The 22,407-nt window shown below is 51.8% G+C and overlaps 4 protein-coding genes across 4 annotated transcripts; 3 read left to right on the forward strand and 1 right to left on the reverse strand.

The window, feature by feature from the left end:
• Positions 1–3,109: 3,109 nt before the first annotated feature.
• Positions 3,110–5,127, forward strand: TGAM01_v202878 (MADS-box transcription factor, other eukaryote; the record flags this gene model as incomplete). Its single annotated transcript, XM_018802334.1, has 3 exons — positions 3,110–3,165; positions 3,242–3,398; positions 3,499–5,127. The coding sequence occupies 3 exons, from the start codon at positions 3,110–3,112 to the stop codon at positions 5,125–5,127; spliced, it is 1,842 nt and encodes a 613-aa protein (XP_018664690.1).
• An 875-nt stretch (positions 5,128–6,002) lies between these two features.
• On the reverse strand, positions 6,003–6,665 carry TGAM01_v202879 (hypothetical protein; the record flags this gene model as incomplete). The annotated part of the gene is made up of 1 exon (XM_018802335.1): positions 6,003–6,665. One exon carries the CDS (start codon positions 6,663–6,665, stop codon positions 6,003–6,005), a length of 663 nt encoding a protein of 220 aa, XP_018664691.1.
• A 1,871-nt stretch (positions 6,666–8,536) lies between these two features.
• TGAM01_v202880 (fumarate reductase Osm1) lies at positions 8,537–10,721 on the forward strand (the record flags this gene model as incomplete). Its single annotated transcript, XM_018802336.1, has 4 exons — positions 8,537–8,570; positions 8,725–8,793; positions 8,899–9,136; positions 9,212–10,721. The coding sequence occupies 4 exons, from the start codon at positions 8,537–8,539 to the stop codon at positions 10,719–10,721; spliced, it is 1,851 nt and encodes a 616-aa protein (XP_018664692.1).
• An 8,290-nt stretch (positions 10,722–19,011) lies between these two features.
• Positions 19,012–21,276, forward strand: TGAM01_v202881 (hypothetical protein; the record flags this gene model as incomplete). The annotated part of the gene is made up of 3 exons (XM_018810661.1): positions 19,012–19,127; positions 19,552–19,821; positions 19,938–21,276. The coding sequence occupies 3 exons, from the start codon at positions 19,012–19,014 to the stop codon at positions 21,274–21,276; spliced, it is 1,725 nt and encodes a 574-aa protein (XP_018656110.1).
• Between the last annotated feature and the right edge of the window lie 1,131 nt (positions 21,277–22,407).

The raw sequence follows: 22,407 nt of genomic DNA on the forward strand, positions 1-22,407 counted from the left end.
CCGATTGTTTGGGTTCTTTTGCTGTTTGTTCTTTTTGTCGGTTTGGGCGATGTGGAGGGCAGGCATGTATGTACAAATGAATTGAAAAATATTGATTAAAACAACAGTAAGTCATGGAGGTCTGTAAAGAGGTAAAGATAGAGTGGAACAAAGCCGAATAGTATCCGCAAGAATGAGCTGAGAAAAAGAGGCTGAGCTGGGTGGGCCCCTGGATCTCAACGACTTCCATGGTTATTGTTTTGTTTTTTCCAGGGACTGGGGCATGCCATCTGCAGTGATACCTTGAACACTTGGATTGTTCTTCTCTGCGTTTACTATTTTTGTTTTTGTCTCTTTTATCTGAGGGTCGGCGTGGGGGCTTTGTTTCAAAAAAAAAGGTTCTTTGATCTGATACAAGGAGTTGTTCTATTTCAGAATTATACTTGCAGCGCTGTTGGTTCCAGGACGTGATGATGCAGAAAAGGGACGGCGGCAGGGCGCTTATCTGCGACTGGTGATAGGGCCTGGCCGCGCTCTACGTGCCGAAATATTCGGCCTACAGTGTATTCGGATCGAATCCGGACTTGCTCCTTTCTTTACTCCTCTTTTCTCCTCTTTTCTTTCTTTTCTCTTCTCTCTTTCGAAGCTCGTCCACTCGGCCACAAGTTGTGGATCCTCGGGGTGAGAGCGAAGATAGTACCTAGGCCTAGTTTTTGACGCGACTGTCTACTTCCAGCATGTGACGTTCTAGGGGAACTTCTAGAGCAGCACCTGAGCATCTGAGTCGCTGCCTAAGCGCGTGAGCCCTCCACGAACGCACCTCGCAACCCGTTTGACGAGCGCGGGCGAAGAAAGTGTGCCGGATGTAGACACGACGTGGCCGCGACGGGCGTTTTGTGCGTGGGCCATTTCCATTTCGTCTGGTGTTCCAATGCGCTGGAGGTGGTCTCCGCATTTTCGAAGTTGGCAGCATCCAGCGTGCTGGGCTCTCTGCCTTGAAGCCTCGCCTAGAGAGAGGACGAGTGGCATGGGCAGCGAGGAGCATCATCTGCTGGTGGTGAGCGGCAACAAGCCCAGGCCGGATTACTGTAGGCTCGGATATAGTTGCCGTTGTGTGCACGAACAGCGAGGGAGAGAATCAGATACCGCTGGAGTACTTCGTAAGCTTAGACCATCTCCCAGGGACGAAGAAACACTGCGCTGGATCATAAATGTCAGTCCGTTCCGCTCAACGTTGGCAGCAACACCGTCAGAACGGCAGAAGAGATGCTTTTCCCCCTGCAACTCGTTTCTCGTCGGGTGGCGGCTAAAGAAGGCTGGATACACAAGCCTGGCAGATCGCTATCACCGTTGCCGCGAAACGCTCCGGCTATCACAAACTACAGGTGCGTGCTTGTCCGGGGTCTGGCAAACAGACAGGCCAGGCTGCTGTGGATACATGGGGCCATTTTTGATTCGAATTAATCTTACGGCGATGGAGTCTGTGGGAAGAAGCCTGTTACCTGCAGTATGTGTTAATCTTGCATGGTAACACCACGCATGATTGAGTAATTTGGCGGTGCTTGGTCCTCGGTCAGTGAGATTCCATTGTACAGTGTGGTTATCAAAGAACTGTCTTTGGCAAACACTTGCAGAGAAATGGAATTGACCTCACGTTTGGAATCCTAGACTGGGGGACAATGGCTAGGCAGATTGTGCAATAACTGGAGAGCTACTACGAGCCCCAGTGCAGCCCGTCCTAGGCCCATGACGTGGTTCGCCCGCTCCTTGTACAATTTGGAAACGGAGCGTCGCGTCAGAGCCTGCTGGACGCGTCTATATGCCAGTTTCCGTATAGCAGCTACAGCTTGTAGAGTATCGTATCTCTCAGTCAGGGAATCCTTGTCAGCAGTGCTGTAACATACTGCAGCCGTGCAGCAATGCCAGGACAGATGCCTGTAGCTAGCGATGCCGCAGTCTGCAGTCAACGCACCAGCATCAGTGTCGAATCCGAATCGAATCCGTTGGGCGGATCACTGCTGCTAAGCCTTCCCGCTGCAGCCAGTAAAATACGGCAGAGGGGCGCTGCCAGCCCACTGGCTTGACGGCAAATCATCTGGTAGCGCACCGCGGCCAAAACAGGAAGCGAGAGCCCCTCCGCCTCCACCCTGTAGCTTTTGGGTCGTTCCCTGCTGGACTTGTCCTAGTCGGGGCCCTTTTTTCCCCTTCCTCCCTCTTTATTTTTTTTCCCACTGCCTCAGACTGAACACGATCTGGCTATTATTAGAAGCCTCCAACGCCAGATTCAGCCCCATCGTCCTGCAACCGCCTATGCCAACACGTTTAATCCAACCCCCAGCTTCAACGATCAACCGCTGCAACGCACCCCGACGCTGCCCACCCAGCATCTGATCCCAAGCGACAGGCGCTGCCGCTGCCGCTGCATGTATCGCGCCTTGCAACCGCGACTGCGACTGGATCGGCTCTGGCACCGCTGCTGAAGCCGCCCGCCACTGGCATCGAACCCGCCCGGCTCTGCTCCGTCTGGCGAGCCAACATCGTTCTATTCTTCTTTGTTTCGCGCCCTGCCAGCCTGCGACCGTTAGGCCACTCTTGGTATATAATTGTGGCTGCCGAGAACTGTACATAGGTGGCGCTGCTTCCTCACGTCGTCCTCGGCCTCGACTCGTCCATCGCCATCCTTGTCTCTGGTGCGCCCGCGCATGACAGCAAGTCTTAGCACAAGCCAGTCGGTTTATAAACTACTGCTAGTCCTGCTGCTGGAATTGGCCGTCGTCTCTTGTCATCTTCCCCGGGGCGAGCCGTCTTACTCCCTCCCTCGTGCTTCTTTGTCTCTTGTCTCTCTTTGTGGGTCCGGACAAACCATTTCTTTTGCGGCGCGTGCTTTTTTAGACATTGCACAATCTTCGCTCCCGCTTCACGGGCCCAATTTCGATCTCGACCTCGAAAATTCCCCTTTTCCGAGCGATCTGGACCTTTGAGTTCGAAAATCGAGACCCGCCACTGCCAAACACGTCCACGGCCGTCGGGTATTGGACGATCCCGAGCCTCGAGTCTTTCGGCCTCGCGCGCCGTTCTACCTCACTCCTCCATACCGCGATTCTTCTGGCCCTGCCAGCTGTAGTTCAAAATGGGTCGAAGAAAAATTGAGATCAAGGCCATCAGAGATGACCGCAATCGCTCTGTGTATGTTATCACCAAAGCCGTTGCCTTGCGCCCATTCCCGTCTACATGTACTTGAGCTAATATCGACATCTTCTAGGACTTTTCTCAAGCGAAAGGGCGGCCTATTCAAGAAGGCCCACGAGCTCTCCGTCTTGTGCTCCGTCGATGTCGCTGTTTTCATCTTTGGCAACAACAAGAAGCTGTATGAATATTCTTCAGCAGATATGCAGCATCTCATCACCAAGTATCAATATGTAAGTTCCACTAAAGGGCCGCTTGATCGGCCGCATGGCTTTATCCATTTCCACTCCAATTCTGGCAGGACGTGTTTGACTAATGTAATGACACTTATAGCACGGCGGCCCTAATGAGCACAAGGGCCCTGCCGACTTTAACGGCGGCGGAAACGACGACGACGACGATGAGGACGGCGATGGAACGCCCCCTCGCCCCGACGGAATGGAAGCTCATATGATGCCTCCCCATTTCCAAGGCCAACCTCCGTCATTCCCTCCTCATATCCGCCACCAGACAGCCTCAGTATCGCCTCCCATTCCCAACGGCGTGCCTTTCCAAGGCCATCCTGCCCACCTCCAGCGAAGCCACACGCCGCAACCTGCCGTTCCGTCACGGCCCGGCTCCAGAGGAGACATGCGGCGCATGGGTCCCGGCATGATGTCCCAGCCTGTCGGCCCCCACGGACCTCATCCGGGAATCACATACATGCCTACGCCTCCAATTTATAATCCTGCTGCTGGTAACCATTCTAACTTGATGCCGCCCCAGCCTGGCCCTTATCCCTTTCAACCACCACAGCAACAGCAACAGCCATACATGGAAGAACGGAGACCGTCTGCGCCCCCCACCTTCAACGCTCATCCGCCTCCCCAGCCCATGGTAGCAGGCCCCCGCCCTGAGCCCTCTCCTCCTCAGCCGCCTCATCAACTAGTCCCTCCGCATTCCATCCCTCCTCACATGACTTCACCGCAGCCATCACGACGTCCCTTGGATCCGCAACCTCCTCCACCGGTCGAGCCAAAGCCAGAAGCTCCCGAGCGGCCTATCGAGCGGCCTAAGGCGCCCCTCATCAACACGGACATAGCGATCAAGAAGATATCCCAGCGTAAGTCGCACAGTATCTTCACGCCCATCGAAGAAAACCGGTCAATCCTATCACAGCATTTGGCGTCTTTTGCTTCCGAACCTCAGTCTCAATCAAACGCAAACCGGTCTCAGTCGGCTGACAATGGGGCCATCATACGAAACGGGGAATCGTCGTCTTCGCCGCACCTGCAACAACGTTCCAATTTACGCAATACATCGATATCCTCGCTCCCTGATACTCCTAATACCAGCAGCCTAAAGATCAACACAGCTGTGGGAGGCGCACGGCCCAAACCACCTCGGCTTACCGTCCAAATTCCGGACGGAGCATCTGAAGCTGGCGGCAGTGCAACAGGCGACTCGAACTCCCCTCGAAATCCAGCAGATGCCGTCTCACACGCACAGCATCGGCACGGTACCGTGGTCCTCCCGCCCCCTTCTCCATCTGCCACCGCGTTGCACTCGGCCGGGGCTACTACAGGCCCGCCCAATCCTTTTGCTCGACCAGTCCCACAACAGAATATCAATGGCGACACACCCGTTTCTGCTCTCCCATCTCGCTTCCTAAACAATGAGCTGCTGCCAAGTCCCAGCAGCTTCTACCCAGAATGGAACTTTAGAGGAAGTGACAACAACACGCTGCCCAGCCCTCTAAACTTCGCCACGCCTGTGGTAGGCTCAGGGCCGAGTTTCCTACGGGACGATGCCCACATGCAAGGTGGCAGCGGCGGGAATGCTGAGGCAGGTAATGGCAACCTTGGCGCCTCGACACAGCCGTCGGGATTGGCAAAACGAAAGAGTCCGGAGCTTGAAGCGACTGGCCCTGATGAGAACCATGACATGGCTAGCGACCCCAAACGCTTGAAAGTGGACCGATAGGATGTATGAGATACTTGTTGGGTAATTTTGATTCTCTTCATATTCCTTCAGATACCCCTTTGTCCTGTATCAACTTAGATTCTTTACTTGTCTTTCTGTTTGATTTTTATTTTCATTTATACCTTTTTATTTTCTATGTATATCTATTACGTGGAGATTTTTTTCATGGGAGAATTTTTTGTCTACAAATCCATCTTTCGTTTAACCATTGCTAAGATGGAGGTTCTGTGTTTTGTATTGGCATTATTATTCGGGAGATGTATGCCGGTGTCGTTGTTGCAAGGAGGAGGATTATTTTGTGTTATTGATACCGTTTTCAAGCTCTTTCTATTGCATTTTGGATACTAAATGGGAGGTCGCCTAATGTGGAGATGTGGGAAAGCGTAATTTTCAATCACAATTGGAGGCAAATCTTTTTGAATCAAGCAGATCGGGGGAAGGGTATTTTTTGGAAAGAGGAGAAGTGGAAGGAAGGGAATTATCTATGGGAGGATGGCGTTTTGGCAAGAAAATGTAGTTTGGCTACACAGAACTGAGGGATACAAGGCTGCTTAGTTTTTGGTGAATAATATTCCATTCTGCGATGTGTAAAATTGCTCGTCTTCTTTCCGCTTGTGATGCATGACAATTGCTTTCATTCTGGTTACCTGCCAGAGTTTTACATGTTTAAGCTAGGACTAAGTGGTCGTTTATATCATTCAGGATGGCCTTTCGCATATCAATGCGCAAGTGAATTATATTCATATCGCCGAAGTAAAGACTCGGCTTATTATAGCCAAAATTAACACAATCTAGAACCGCACTGCTGAGAACAAGAATAGACGATGTCGGATATAAACGTATCATAAAAGGAAAAAAAAAGTATCATCATATCATTATGCGGAATTCAAGACGCCGTTCAAAATCCAAACTTCCCCATTTGCAACGCGGCTGGCGACACGGTCGACTTGCACCTCATCCGGCATAATCACCCTCTGCTCATTGCCGTCCTTGTCCTTCTTCGCCTCCCACCACACCTCCGTGCCCGCAGCAGTCTTTGCCTTGACGCCAGCCTCCCAGGGACTCGTCCCGACGACAAGATGCGCCTCGACAAACCTGCGCAAATTGTCGTCGGCGCGATCTTTGCCGCCGGAGCCATCATACGCCTGCTCACCCAAAGCAGCGTAGTCGCTAGGGTTCTCCCAGGGCTTTCGTGGCTGGTCGTCGATGACGACGTTGCCCGGCGCGAGGACGGTGGTGTTTGTGTTTGCGTCGGAGAGGGGCTCGCTGGTGGACTCGTGCATGCGCGTGAGGGAGAAGAAGGTGGTGAGGGAGCGCTGGGTGCCGAGGATGTCGTAGAGCAGGACGGCGGGCTGGACTTGGCTGTCGTTGTTGTTGTCGTTTGAGGAGCCCATCATGACGGGGAGGTGGCCGGGGGGTGGGTGAGGCGGCAGACGCTGCTGGTCGTCTGGCCGGCGGAGCGGTTGTTGGTCTGATGGAGGAGCCGTGGCTGCGGTGAGGAGTGAGAGGCTGAGATGGAGCAGGGTGAAGAACTTCATGCTCTTCTAGTGCGACGAGATGGCAGCGATCAGGCTGTAGATTGGGCTGGAATTGTTGTTGCGATAGGTTGGATGGATGGATTGGGTGTTAGATTGATATCGCGAGTGAACGACGTCACTAGGGGTTTTCTGACGAATAGGGAAATTATCGGCGGCAGATGCTCAAAAGGAATGCATTTTCGTCACGTGGCTAGTCCTTCTCGAAAACAGAATTGGTTATATGGGACGAAAGCTGGGGCAGAAGAAAAAAAAGCTGGAGCGCAAGAGGTGGAAAATTAATATCCGAAGGCTAAAGAAGATGGCAAGCCTTAGTTGGAAGAATAGTGAAAAGAAAAGAAAGTAAGTAGTTCCGTCGCAAGAAGCGCAAGAAACTCGTCGATACCAAGATACTAGGTACTGAAGCCAGGCACTGGTAAGAGTGCTGTGCACCATTTGGCGGGCTACATGCACATCCTTGCGCAGGGTCTAGGCTAGAACATGATTTTCACATGAAAGTACAAGAGACAAGAAGGGCAAAAATCAAATCATTTGCTGCGACTCAGAGCCCGGGCGAGCCAATAACGTGGCTGGGAACCGGCTCACCGAGCACGGAGACCATCATCTGACTTGCGCCCCTGTGGCCCCCCCGGATTTGGGGTTTTGCTCTTGAATGTGTGGGGTAAGAAAGCTGGGCTGTCGTTTTGCCGTGCTTGGCTTGCTGAGCATATGTATGGGGGAGCGCACATGGTAGTAGCAATACGTAGGTGATGTGATGGGCGACGGTCAGCTGGGCTGACTGGCGGAACTTGACATGTGAAAAGCATGTGGCATGTGGGAGAGAAGCCGTTTTAGCGGGCGTGCTCTGATACCCAGTTGGCGCCAGATAGTGTGGCCGATGTTAACTGGGATGATCAAAGGTTGGGTTTCTCTGGCAAAGCCAGTTGTCTGGTTGAAAGGGCTGTTGGCCTGTTGGAAGATGATAATTTCGTGCTGCCGAATGTGAACTAGAATCTCCCCATCCAGGGCTCGGAGACGAAAAATTAGCCTCGGTAGTCGCGTGTGCTGCCAGATGAGAGAACCAACACGCTCCAAGGTGCAAACACTCATACGTCTTGCAAAATCGCCCTATTCTGCTCTTATCCCCTTGATCCAATGGTAACCGGATCTTCGGCTTTATAGATACTGCTAGTGGAAGCAGCGTTCACTGTTGGCTGGTGTTTTCTGGTGTTCCGGGAACGGACTGACGTTTGCCCCAGCGGGAGTTTACAAAGCCTAATTGCTGATTTGACAACTGCGATTGGGGTAGTTTAGTGGGGTGGGAGAAAAGTGGCTAAAAATGCCCACGGAGTACCGGCAAGGAGACGGTCATTGCTGGAAATCATTCTGCTGAATGGTGGAAGAATTGATGGATAGTCAATCTCAAGAAGTATGAGGTGGAAAATGAAGAAGAAGGAAAGAATCCATTGGTACAGAAGATTTACATTCTGCGTGCTGCAGAGACCGTATGTGTAGATTTGCATCCATCAAGATCCACGCCATTCCCCGTACCTCGCTCCCCGGCTTCACGCTTCAGCGGGCTTAGTGGGTACTCCAGCGTGCTGTACCTGTACTGCCGTCTCGGTGGCTTTCCCCTACCTACCCACCCAAGGTTGCCTCGGCTCACTACCGCCCTCGGCGTGGAGCTCATGCCCATTCCGTTACTCTTTAAAACTCCAAAGGTCGAGCCGCGATCTCATTCTTATCCCCTTCTTTTCTTCTCCTCTCTCCATTCTCTTCCTTTTCCCCCTCCCCGTCCATCTAGTATACCCTCGTTGTATTTCTCCGTCTGATTACAGTCGCGTCGTCCTCCCCTTCTTGCCCCTCTACCGCTTCAGACTCCTCACATCACAACCATGGCTCCCAGAGTAATTGTCGTTGGTGGCGGCCGTAAGTAATAGCCTTGAGTTCTTCTGCCTGTCGCTTGATCTTTCTGCCGCTTTTGCTCTGTTCATCCCTACAGACGAGATGGACGCATACGCGACAGCGGGGATAGGCGGCATTCGGCTGGGACCATCAGTTTGCTGATTCGATGCCATTACAGTTTCTGGTCTGTCAGCCGCTCACACTATCTACCTTGCCGGTGGCAACGTAGTAGTTCTCGACAAGCAGGGTAAGTGTTGCGTATAATATGCGATTTCCCGGCCCAATTCTCGCTGCTCAGCGATTGTAAGAGGCTCGGGAGGATTTACACCGAAATGCTGACTCTCGCGCTCAGGTTTCTTCGGTGGTAACTCGACCAAGGCCACCTCCGGCATCAACGGTGCCTTGACCCGCACCCAGGTCGACCACAACATCCGCGACTCCGTCAAGCAGTTCTACGATGATACCCTCAAGTCTGCTCGTGAGCAGGCTCGTCCCGACCTCATCAAGGTCCTCACATACAAGTCCGCTGCTGCCGTTGAGTGGCTTCAGGACGTGTTCAACCTTGACCTGACGCTGGTCTCCCGACTTGGGTAAGTTGGCTTGCCTCTCGTTTGCATGGCATATCCTCACTCTAGCGGGACAATCTGGCTAACGACGTTTTGCAGTGGTCACTCCCAGCCCCGAACCCATCGAGGCCACGATGCCAAATTCCCCGGCATGGCCATCACTTACGCTCTGATGCAGCGCATTGAGGAGCTTGCCGAGGCCGAGCCCCATCGTGTCGAGATCATCAAAAAGGCCCGCGTCACCAGCTTGAACAAGGACGGCAACAACGTCACTGGTGTCACGTACGAGCTGAACGGCGAGACCGCTTCTTTGGATGGCCCCGTCATCCTCGCTACCGGTGGTTACGCCGCTGATTTCGGCGAGGGCTCTCTGCTCAAGAAGCACCGCCCCGAGATCTTTGGCCTTGCCACTACCAACGGTACACACGCCACTGGTGACGGCCAGAAGATGATCATGGCCATTGGCGGTAACGGCATTGACATGGACAAGGTCCAGGTCCACCCTACTGGTCTGGTCGACCCTAAGGACCCCGGCAACAAGTGGAAGTTCTTGGCCGCTGAGGCTCTACGTGGTGAGGGCGGTCTCCTTCTCAACGCCGATGGTGACCGATTCTGCGATGAGCTCGGCCACCGTGATTACGTCTCTGGCATGATGTGGAAGGAGAAGGACAAGAACAAGTTCCCCATCCGCCTCATCCTCAACTCTAAGGCCTCCAACGTCCTGGACTTCCACACTCGCCACTACTCTGGCCGTGGCCTCATGAAGAAGATCACCGGCCAGCAGCTTGCCAAGGAGATTGGCTGCACTCCTGAGCACCTCCAGAAGACCTTCCAGACCTACAACGCCATTGCCGAGGGCAAGCAGAAGGACCCCTGGGGCAAGAAGTTCTTCCACAACCTGCCCGTTGACATCAACGACGACTTCCACGTCGCTCTCATGGAGCCCGTCCTCCACTTCACCATGGGTGGTGTCGAGATCAACGACAAGGCCCAGGTCCTCAACCAGGAGCAGAAGCCCTTTGACGGTCTCTTCGCCTGTGGTGAGCTGGCTGGTGGTGTCCACGGCGCCAACCGTCTTGGTGGTTCATCACTGCTTGGCTGTGTCGTCTACGGCCGCGTTGCCGGTGACAGTGCCAGCAACTACCTCTTCCAGCATGCCCTCCAGGGCACCGCTGGCGCTGCTCAGCGTCTGGGCCAGATCTCCCTGCACCTCGATCCCTCTGCTCCCGGTAAGCTGACCGTCGAGTGGGCTAACGGCGGTGCTGCCAGCTCTGCTCCCGCTCAGGTTGCCGACAAGCCTGCCGCTGCCGCTCCCAAGGAGGCTTCCAAGCCCAAGGCTTTCTCTGTCCCCGAGACTGAGTACACCATGGAGGAGGTTGCCAAGCACAACACGCGCGAAGACCTGTGGGTTGTCGTCAAGGGTGTTGTCCTGGACCTGACCAACTGGGTTGAGGAGCACCCCGGCGGTGTCAACGCCATCTTGAACTTCATGGGCCGTGATGCCACCGAGGAGTTTGCCATGCTGCACGACGACGAGGTCATCCCCAAGTACGCCCCCAGCCAGGTCATTGGCCGCGTCAAGGGACAGAAGGTTACCCTCGAGTTTTAGAGGAAAAGAAAGTCAAAACGAACGAAATGTAATGTCATGTATAAAAACACAAGCCCCCGAGCTGAAGGATGAAGGGGGAGAAGAGCTGGAACGAATCTTGGCATCTACGGGGGGCAGGAGATGCGTATACCATTATGACGATTGTGAGGACGGAGCCTCAGCATGTGTTTTGCTCTCGCAACGATGAGCTGTTAGATTGTCTTTTTACAGGCGCACTGGGCTCGGTTGTTTGATATGTGGTTTTATGTAATGTACGGATAGTTATAGTTGCATATAAATCAAGTTTTTTGATCAAGTACTTTTTGACTTTGTTCCTAATTGACTGACTTTGGAGCAGTAGCTATCAGATGAACTATATTCAAGCTATCGAGAAGTATATTTCGAATTGGTACGCTTATTTTGAATACTCAGAGTGAAGTGCCTTGTTTCACGTCCACATCGTAGATTCAGTACTTGATCTTCAGAATACGGACGTTCTATTCTAAGTATGAGTAGAGCATCCTGGAGATGGATAAAACACAACATTTGGTGGTCAGCGCACGAGAGCCCCTCTTCAAGTCAGCATCAACAAGCCATTGGTATAGAGGCACGTTTTGATACGATGAAGTAAAGCAGCTTCCTTTGCCTCTTTATCCTCTTGATCCTCCACGCCTCATCTGTCTTCCACAATGGTGGTCATAAATTCAACGGCGATCGATATGTGACCTCTTTCTCTCCCTCCCGTCTTTTTTATATGATATCTTTTATTCTTGTAATGGGCGCCGTTGAGACCGTTAAACGTCCAAGGGGTAGAAAACACCGCCGCCTATCGCATACAGATTTATAGTGACAGGCCGGTGGTGTTTTTGATCCACTGCATGGTGTCTTAGCTACTTTAACTGAGGCCCAATCACAGTCTTTCTGTTCCAGGTATTCAATGTATGAGGAATATATGATCATTACACGGTTAATTTGTTATGTATTAGCATATGGGCATGTTCTGTTCTGTTCAAAACAAGAAGAAAACGTAGGTGGTTAATGTCTTGGATCAACCGTGGTGATCAATCCTCAGGGGTCCTGTGTGACGCATCCAATACTTGAACCAAGGGTCTGATCAGCTTCCATCCATGAGAGTAGGGGCGATCGACGTGAAGTGGCAACTGCCTGTTATAAACAAGTGTGCGCCTAGTATGACGCGCAGACGTTGCTGTTGATATATTCTCGAGTAGGTACTTTTGCGTCTTATTGCGTGCAGATGCATGTACAATTTGAGCAATGCCTGAGATGCTCGAGATGCGTCACCGTCGGACAAAACACTTTGCCACCAAACGTCGACTGACAATTTGTTTTTATATCAACAATGGAAATCAGATATTCCCAGCAGTCTATTGGACGGTATTTCAGAGCCCCGATATTCCAAATTCCACGGCGAGGACGGAATGGGCCGGTCCCCGCTGAGCCGCTCCAGCACGGGAAGTACATGCAACAGCGGAGCAGCTGCTCCTTGGAACCATATACATAAAACATATCTAGGGATGGCACACACACATATGGTCATGGAGGAATTAGGGATTACAAGGACGAATCGCTTTTCCAAAAGTAAGACGTGCCCAAATCTTACGATGGGTCTGTCCCCCGGTCTGCCGGCCCCCGGCTTACAGAGACAAAAGAAAAGTGACCGATGAAAGAGTATGCCAGCGATGTGTGACGGGCACGATCGGGAAGCATCTAGACTGGGATGTAGCCTGCTTGCTTACATACAGGGGAGAGAGGTGACATAAAAAAGTGCGTTATTACAGAGGGGGTTATACCAGATAAGGTGCCTGTCAAATCGAATGACGGGACATCTGTTGTTCTTTTCTTTTACCCTCATCTGCGCATAAAAATGAGGGGCCTTTCAACAAAGCTTATCTAGGTCCGCATCGTGGACATTCTTGGCATTTCATCAGGCGCTATATTGTGACTGATGGATACTACTGCATCGGCATCACGTGTAAACGCGGACTGGAATGCGGAAGCACATCGTCTTGACATTCCCACCGTGTAATTTATTTTGCATCAAAACCTGCCAATGTAAGTCGTCGAGTGCGTGCGTGTTCCAGACCCCTTGGCGAAAGACCACGGGCCTCTTTGAATTTTTCACCGAGTCATAAGAGTCGAGAAAGATGGCGCTGTGTAAATTGGCTTCGGTTGTCTTCAGCCGTGTAGCGACGTTCATAAACGACATGGCCATTTTCGTTATCCAGTAGGCTACTGTTGCTGCCAACCTAGCAAATAGGCCTATGGTGTATTTTTCTTTTTCCTTCCCCTCTCTCATCCGGGGCAAAATTTAATTTATTTATTCATCCTTTGGCAAAGGTTTAGTATAAGGGCAAAAGAAGAAGAAAAACGCCGCCACCACTACGCCGTGATGGCTGCATGGTAATAACGGCGGGGGTGTTCACTCATCATGTGAAGCCTGCAGAGAGGAGAGCCGAAATTCCCACTCTAATCGTGGTTTTGTGTAGACCGTTCTCTCCAAAAAAAAAAAAAAAAAAAAAATGTCTTTCGTCCCTGAATTAGACTCTGATGAGTCGAACCATCATGAAAGAGGGAGGGGTCTCAAACGAGTTCCCACCTTCGGAACAGGAGGGAGTGCGGAGTGCTAGATGATGCAGGCAACCGGCCCTTCCCCCAGGAACTAGAAGATGGGCGTTTCTGGTTTCTTGGGGCTGTGACATGTAGGGCCGGAGCCATGACCAGTTAGGATGCTGCCTATTGAGTATAGCATACAAACATACGTAGGTACAAGTGGTGGTGGATGGATGACATCGTTTTGGCTGGAGAGAGAAAAATCATAAAAAAGCAACGTGAAAACAAAAGATATTGAGGTCATGACACCGAATAGGTACACAATTCACAGATCCCTTGGGAATGGGAATTGCCACTAGATGCCCGCCCGCCTATGCATCTCATGCGGGGTGATGCCGATCCGGGGTCGACAAGTGCATGATCTGTCAAATCTGCGCATCTCTCTTTTGCGTTTTGTAGGTATCTACTCCGTCATGTATGAGAGAAATACATGTACCTAGGCCGTAGGGAGTTCACTTGACCGCTTGCTTCACGGTCGCAGCGTAGCATCACATCGTAGCACAATAGATTGCGGCGTTTTATCTTGCTGTGCCTTTCCCCACTGCAGAATGCTACATAAAGGTACACTTTGGCCTTGGTGAGAGAATCTCCGACGGCTGGGAGGCTGATGCCGGGAATGGTGTTGGAGTGCGACGCTGCGGTGTTGTAGTGGCCTCGCACTCTTGCCACACAATACGGGGTCCTTTCTGCTAAAAGGTGTCGTCACGGAGCAATAGTTTTCTTTGCGGCAGTCGGCTATTATGTTGCACCCACTAGAGATGCTGGACTTCGGGTCCGGCACTGAGGAGTACTCCTTTATGGTTGATTCTCGAGATTGTTATGTGCAGGGTATTCTAGCATTGAATCTGATGCTATCCAGCACCATTTGATTTTGGTTTTACTTGACTTTGGTGACTTGCTTCTACTAACTGTGGCTGGTTGAATTTAGATTTCGAGTCAATTTTAGATTAAATAATATCCTAAGAGTGTAGTTTGTGGAAGAATATGTGGTTTTCTAGTTTATAACAAGCTCAGCGTAAGCGACATGGCTTATAAGCCACTCGTCTAATCTTGTCGATCGATTCACTGCTCAAAGATCACATTACTACGTACAATGCCAATCGATATCTTACGTCATATGCCATAAACACAGAATCTACAGGTGAAAACAGAACAAGAAGCAAAAGATGGAGGAGGGACACGCTCGAGATTCCACATCTAGTTTCATCTAGCCTGCTAGGGCATACCAACTAGCTGGGCTCATCATCCGAGGCTTCCAGATGAAAACAGGCGGCCGCAAAGACCTACTACTACTCTCAGTCATGGAGAAAACATCGCGACTAAAAAAAAATCAAGCTATGACAAAACAAAAAAAGGTAACAAGAAATCTGGCACTTATCGCTTGTGTCAGAGCAAAATGTCACTCGGGCTTTGAGGCCTACAAAAACTAAACCAGGACTAATGCACTTCATGATCAGTTTGTACTAGCAGAATGCGGATAAAACAATGTCCCAGCCCAGCCTAAAAGCGGCGAGTTTTTTTTCTTTCTGTTCATCTGTCTTGTCTTGTCTGTATGTACGTCGAAGCAACGCCTGCATAAGCGTATCGCGAGTGTATTGGATACTATCACAACAATAGCCCCATTGGCCCAGCCTGTTTTATAGCGGTGCTAGCGAACAAACGGGATTAGCAGCCAGCGTAAAATAGCATCAGTCGATTGAATATTGAAAAAATTTCGACCTGCTTAATCTCTAATATCAACTTTTGCTCTTATTCATGTCAATGTCGTTCGATCTGCCGTCTCTCACTCCCTTCCCCCCCTTTCCATAGCCTGGACAAAAAAGCGTACTCGTATCGATATTCAGCTATGGAAGTTAGCGGGCTCCATCAAAACCATGAGATGACTGATGATACCAAGGTAGACATGCGCTCAAAAAATGGAATTATAAGTCGCTACCACTAGCAGCAGCCAGGTCCCCTCTACGGCGCGGTACTTACGGGGAGCATGTACTCCGCAAGTGCCGCCAATGTCAGCTGCAAGCTGCAAGCATCCGCTTCCTGCAGCTGCTCGGAGCACCACTTCGTCTGTATGTACTCTAAAACTGGCAATGGCAGCGTAGATTACCAGCGGTGGGCCGCCAAGAATTGCTGACTGTAGCATATTCACAAAGCAAGGGAAAAAGCAAGCAGCCAAGGCCTGCCTCTCTGTACTGTGTTCCAGCTGAGCAGTAACTGGGTACCCCTTGGCCCTGTAAGTGGCAGTACAAGTACAGGGGAAGTACTTCCGCGGCCTTGGCAGCCCGCTTGTTCATTTCCCCAGATCACTTCGCGCGCAGGTATCTGCTAGTTGAAAGTACGCGCCGCCCCTCCGCAATATCAGACCCAGGCGTAGTGCACCGTGTGGCGCACTGGACCAGTTGGCGGCACGAAAGAGGAAAGGAGAAGGAAAAACAATAAAATGGAAAAAAAATTCCAGCAGAACAATAAGCCCTTATTGGCTGCTCTTCCCCAGATTTTCTCCGCATCATAATCGTCCCGCTCCCTTTTTTCTTGGACGTCCCACGCTCGAGCCAAAGCGTACTGCGGCTGGAAAACATGGCGTTTCTGGCGGCTCATCGCAGCGCAAAAACCAGCCTGCCAGAGTTGATGTTATTTGAATTTCTCTCCTTTCTCACTAGGGCTGAAACCATGGTCTATTCAATGAGAAAACCATGAGGTAGCTATTGCCTATTAGTCAGACCCCTTGTACTGGGGCATCCCACTTCGTGTAACCGTGGTAAAATCGCCATGATACAGCCTCAGTGCCGCATCTGCCGTACTTGTTTCTGAAGAATTAGCTAGTGTGCTCTGTTTTGCACATATAGCTCGCGGAGCTACAAGCGGCTTGGCCAAAAACTCTAGGCAGCTCAAGTCTAATGCTGCATCGGCTGATTTGTCCTGTGTAGGCGCTGCCAGCTGCCGAGAACGCAGTCTGCAAAGTACGAGAGCTCTGCTAGAATCCAACACGTGTGCCTTTTGCACTATCAAACATGTATCTGTACAAGACGAGACCTCTCACCATGGCCGTGTCAGAATGAGTCAACCGCATCCTCGTAGGACGACAAGTACCGGTACTACTGCTGGCACCAAAAGCCGAGGCAAGGCATCCTGGAGCTAGGCGTGCTGAGAATACTGTGCCGCACCAAGTCCGGCTTTGCGGGCTGATGTCCTTTGAGGGGGCACCCAAGACCAAGACGACAGCTTCCGCACCTACAAGAGGACTCTAAAAAAGCCACTCGGGCGGTCGAATGCAGCTAACTGACGCTCAATATAACTCGTAGGCCTTGGCCTGAAGCCACCAGCCCGCTCCAGCCAAGTTAACCGAAGGGCTGATGGCCTCGATAGCCTGAGGACCGAATGCATTCACCGCTCCACTCTCGCCTGTGTCAGTCTTGTGTCCATGCTATGGACTCTATGAGACGTTCTGGGCCTCTTACACGGCAAGGATCTGAGCGGCTGTGGGCGGCGTCTGGGACATCTGGCCAAAAAGGATCATGGCCGCTGACAAGCTGGGTGGCCGGATAGCCACCACTGCCACCGAATTCTTTGTAGTCAGGGAGGTTAGTAACTGCGGGCAAGCATAGCAAGCAGGCATTTCGGAGGTCAATATGAGAAGCCTTATGTTGTCTGTGCTTTGTAGGAGCGTCATCGCAGTGGTGTGGCTGACGAGGGCCTGCCTATGTCCCGAGTCCGCGTACCAGCAGCCACTCTATGCAGAGTTGTCATGATGCCCAATCGATAAAACGCTGGGTGTGTGAAGGCGCCGCGCTCGTACTCGGACCAGGCTCCCAAAGGCAGAGAGGCTGCACACCAGCAGCTTGCGAGTTTCGCTGCTTTGTAACTCTACGGATCACTGCCAAATAGGCACTATATCGTATTAGCGGCGCATCGAGGCTAGACTGCCCTCCCCGCCTCAGGGAGACAGGACGGGCCAATGTCTGGGCGGTGTTGGCGAGCCTTGCCGGGGGAGACCCAGCTTTCCTTTTCTCTCTTTCTCTTCTTTCTTGCGTCTCCCGCAATAGAGAGTTGCTCCAAGGCTCCTTGGCCAGGGTGGCAGGGGAGGCGGAATTCCATTCCTCTGTGGCGTCGAGCGAGCCTCCCAACCGGGCATGGCGCCTGGCCAAGGAGGGTGGGAGAGCCCCAGAGCAAGCGATTTGCGGCGAATGAGCTGCGTGCGGATACTCGCACAAAGAGCATGGAGTACGTGCCGAGTACAGGCGCTGCTCGTACCTTGCCGTACGGAGTCAAGCTGTCTTGCCTTGGGTCGGACGGAGGGTTTTTGGTGAGGGTGACGAGGACTTTCAGAATGGCACTACGTGGAGGTCCGATGAAGGAGTTGTGTGCAAAAGGACACAGCAAGAGCTGCCCGTCTGGGTATTGACAGGCACAAGCTACTGGGTCCAATATCACGTACATACCGAGTATCCGAAGCCCTACCCCTTGTAGCCGTGCGCGGCGCCTTCTGGCGTGTAAGGTGAGTGGTTGAGATTTTGTGATGGCGGTTTAGAGCAGACCTGTGGCGGCCAAGGTCAGAGGATAATGCTGCCATAAATTACTTGTAGATATGGATGAAGGGCGACATGTCTGCGCCGTACTGATGCCGTACTGTTTTGATACATGTAGTTGTCAACTCACGGCAGACTGGTTCCAGACTCGATGCCAGCACCAGTGTCAACGCCAACTCGCCCTCACAGGCCTGAAGCCTAACGCCTAAAAGGACCGCCAGGGCCCTCCACCCTCCCAGGCCAGCCCGTGTGGGGCGCGCCAGGCTAGCAGCAGCACTCGCGTGTGGTGCGTCGGTACAGAGCGCTGCAGGCCGGGCCACGGCCCAATCAGCGCCGCCCAGCGCCATGCTGGACCGGCTGGGCCATGCTGGGCCGGTGCTGGGCGCTGCTGCTGATCGCTTCCTGTTCGCCTCTGGCCCGTTGACCGAATCTCACTCGCCCGCACCTCTTCTGCTCCCCTTCGCTCGTGCTTCTGCTGCCACATCTGGATCGCCGTGCTGCGCGCATCACGTTTGCGGCCCACTAAATCGCAGCTCCAGCTCCCGCGCCCAAGGGCTCAATTTCAGGGCCCTTTTCGAATTGCTTTTGCCTCCCCGCTGGACCTGGCCTCGTCTCGTCCCGTCTCGTCTCGTCTCGTCGCCCTCTCCACGCCGCGGAAGCTTCAGGTCAAGCCTCGTCGCTAAACTACTGCCTGTGCGACCAGCTAGCATTGCGCCGCCTACGCTTACTCGCAGCGCTGCCCTCTCCCCTCTGCGCTGCTCGCACTACTTGGCTGCCCGTTCGATTTGTATTTGTGTTAGTTGGCTCTGTTAGTGGTCACACTGCTAGCGCACTCCGGCCGCCGTCCAACCCTTGCCTGTCGGCTGTCCCCCCCATCTTTTTCCCACTGAGACGCTGAGGATATTACCCACTTCTCGCCCGTTTTGCGATTCCACGCCTCTCACTTTCTCTCATACGACCCGTTTTCTGTGATTCGACCTTCGACTTCTGATCAACCACCGCTCGACCGTCCTCCGTCGCCCCGACACGCCGCCTGCGAAACGCTGTCTCGGCGAAGCCGCCACCATCGAGCCTTCACCCTCTTTTGTCGCCGTCCGCGAGGCGAAGGGCGTCGCAACGCCTGACAGCCCTGGATTGATTTCTCTCCCGCCGTCACCATGGCCATCGCCATGGGCTGGCACAAGCCCGACAATGTCGCTGGCTCGTCGGCGCCGGCGATCATGGTCGGCCTCTTTGTCGCTTCTGGTGGCCTTCTGTTTGGCTATGATACGGGGTAAGCAGCTCTGCGAACTCGCCGACCGTGGATGCGATGCTCAGCCCGCCGCAATCGCCCTGATTGTCCCGATTACCCCGTCATACTTGATGTCGTCTATCCTTGTGCTTTTCCCCGAGAAACAAGAGGAGGAGAGGAGGAGAAAAAGAAGAAAAAGAAGAAAAGAGAATTGCTTTTAGAGGGTGTGAATGATGCGGCCAGTGCTGCAGCAAGGCCATTCTGTCCCTTCATCTCAAAACACCACTTTCTATACAATGCGAGAAGGGTGGAAGAGAGATGTGACCATCATCGTTGTAATGGCATGGCAGGATATATGCAGGGCCACTATTTCTCGAAATCTTCTATCCTCTTCACGCATCTGGCGGGCCCGCATTCGCACTACGATCTGCCAACTCAAGACATTGATGCTAACCATCTATTCCAGGGCCATCAATGGCATTCTCGCCATGAACGAATTCAAGGAAAAGTTTGGCACGTGTAGAAATCAGCCCGACAGAGACGACATCTGCGCCAAGGACTCGGCCCTCATCGTCGCTATTCTCAGCGTGGGCACAGCAATCGGGGCCCTCCTCGCCGCTCCCGCCGGTGACATGCTTGGTCGACGACGGAGCATGCTCCTTGCTGTTGGCATCTTTTGTATTGGCGCTATTTGCCAGGTCTGTGCCGAGGCATTACCAGCCTTGTTGGTCGGAAGGTGGGTTTTCTGTTTCCCATCACCAACGTCACCCTCTCCTCCAAAGCTTGGATCCGTACTTGGTCTTGCGGGTTGCTTCAAGCTGTGCAATGTCACTGACTGATGTTTTCTACCAGAGCCCTGGCTGGACTCGGCGTTGGTGCTGTGTCGGTCCTTGTTCCACTGTATCAATCAGAAATGGCTCCGAAATGGATTCGTGGTACTCTGGTTTGCGCCTACCAGCTCTCCATCACTTTAGGGCTCCTAGGTGCATCCATCATCAACATTGCCACCTCCAAAATCCACTCATCTGCCGCTTACCGAATTCCCCTTGGCCTTCAACTTGTTCCCGCTCTCATTCTCACCGCTGGCCTTATGCTCCTCCCCGAAACTCCCCGATTCTTGGTCAAGCAAGGCAAGAAAGACGCTGCCGGTCTTTCACTCAGTCGTCTTCGACGTCTCGACATCACTCACCCGGCTCTTATTGACGAACTCCAGGAAATCGTCGCTAATCACCAGTACGAATTGAGCCTGGGCCCAGACACCTACAAGGAGATCTTTGTAGGCTCTCCTCATCTAGGACGGCGAACGTTGACGGGATGTGGTATTCAAATGCTTCAACAGCTTACTGGAATCAATTTCATCATGTACTACAGCACCACGTTTTTCGGCGGTTCTGGCGTTGACAGCCCCTATACCAAGTCGCTCATCATTCAAATCATCAACGTTGTGTCTACATTTGTCGGCGTCTTTGTCATCGAGTCCTGGGGTCGGCGAAGGCTGCTCATTGTAGGCGCCATTGGTATGGCTTGCTGCCAGCTGCTCATGGCATCATTTGCCGCCGCCGCTGGTGAAAGCCTTAAATCAGCCTCCGCTACAATACTCATTGTATTCTGCTCCATCAACATCTTCTTCTTCGCATCCTCTTGGGGCCCCGTGGCATGGGTCGTCACATCGGAGATTTATCCTCTCAAAGTTCGCGCAAAATCAATGTCTATTTCAACATTTTCCAACTGGGTGCTCAATTTCGGCATCGGATACAGTACACCGTTCATGATAGGGAGTGGTCCGGGCACTGCTGGTTTTGGAACCAAGATTTTCTTCATCTGGGGGACTTTTTGCATTCTCGCAGTCATTTTTGTATGGGCCATGGTCTATGAAACGAGCAAAATCAGTCTGGAACAGATCGACGAGATGTACGAACGAGTGGACCATGCCTGGCACAGCAGACAATTCGAGCCAAGCTGGAGCTTCCAGCAACTGCTTGACGAAGGATGGTCGGCCAGCGCGCAGCCTCCTCCAGATCACGAGCTACAAACAACATCTTCACAATCAAGCGCTGATACCACGCTCGGTGATTCAAACTCAGTCACCATCCACAATAGTCATAGTGATGGCAACGAAATATCGACAGCGTCCTCGGATGAAAACAAAGAGTCCATACCCACCATGGCACACGTCGACTTTAGCTACTAAATGGCCGCCCTCTGTACCCCCCCTCCTTCTATAAAGAGTCGCGTGTCCTATTTATATCCCCGCTCTCTTATCTCTTTTTCCACCTACTCAGTCCTTCCGACATACAAGGAGGGGAAGGCTATTCTCACTATCAAAACCTTTTTACGTGACATGTGAATATACCAGCGATGGAGTTATTGATGTAATGGAGTTTTCAGGGAGTTTTGATTTCTGGGTTTTGATCTTTTATTACCATTATTACTTTTTCCCCTACAAGGGCTACTATGGGATCCTTTTGGGATATGGCTGTGGGTGCATCAATTTTTTTATTATAAGTGTCGAAGGAAACTCGGATTTTGGAGGTTTATTGGCAAAGGAAACCCTCCCCGGCTTTGGTTTTTTGGGATATCTCTGTTGAAGTTGCATGTGGATATTTTTGTTTGGGGAGCTGTGGACCCTTGGGGGCGTTTTCTCTTCCTCCCTCCTCCCTTTTCTTTTTCTGCCAGCGTCATGGCCAAACTGTGATTTATGGACCTGTGAACCTGCTTTTGATTAAGCCCACGGGCAGAGAACGAACTGGATTATGGATATTGCATGTTGAAACTGCGAAATACCCTTGTCCTATGTAAAGACAAATCTTTTCTTAATTTTTTTTATTCTTCTGCTTTTTCTTTGGGTATGTTTTACTATTATGGTGTTGAAATGGTCTTTTTTCATTCTTCGATGAGAACAATTGTGTGTGTGTGTTTGTGTGCATTTGATTGTACGCTACTATTCTTCAGCCGAACTGGATGGTTTGAAAAGGCTTGTGTGTTTGGGTATATCATAAAATAAAATACACAATATACGCTTCATGGAAGGGTTACTCTTGCAAAGAAGGAGAGATGCACTTTGAAACAGAAGAAAATCCCAGTAATTATCAGAATAACTCATTCGCAATTATTGGACGGATCAGCACCACACCTATGCTCTCGACATTCAGCGCATTTGCACGTGTTCTTTTGGTAACTTTCCGTTTCACCCTTTATACTCTATTAGCAGGAGCCATGCCCGCAAGATCATGCTATTCATTGCGTCTCTGCAGCGACACACCTACTCTCTTCTTCTCAACTCACACAAATTCACCAAGCTGGGAAGTTGTGGCCAGGAACC

The sequence above is a fragment of the Trichoderma gamsii genome (genome assembly GCF_001481775.2).
Source record: "Trichoderma gamsii strain T6085 chromosome Unknown Scaffold_7.2, whole genome shotgun sequence".
NCBI lineage: Eukaryota > Fungi > Ascomycota > Sordariomycetes > Hypocreales > Hypocreaceae > Trichoderma > Trichoderma gamsii.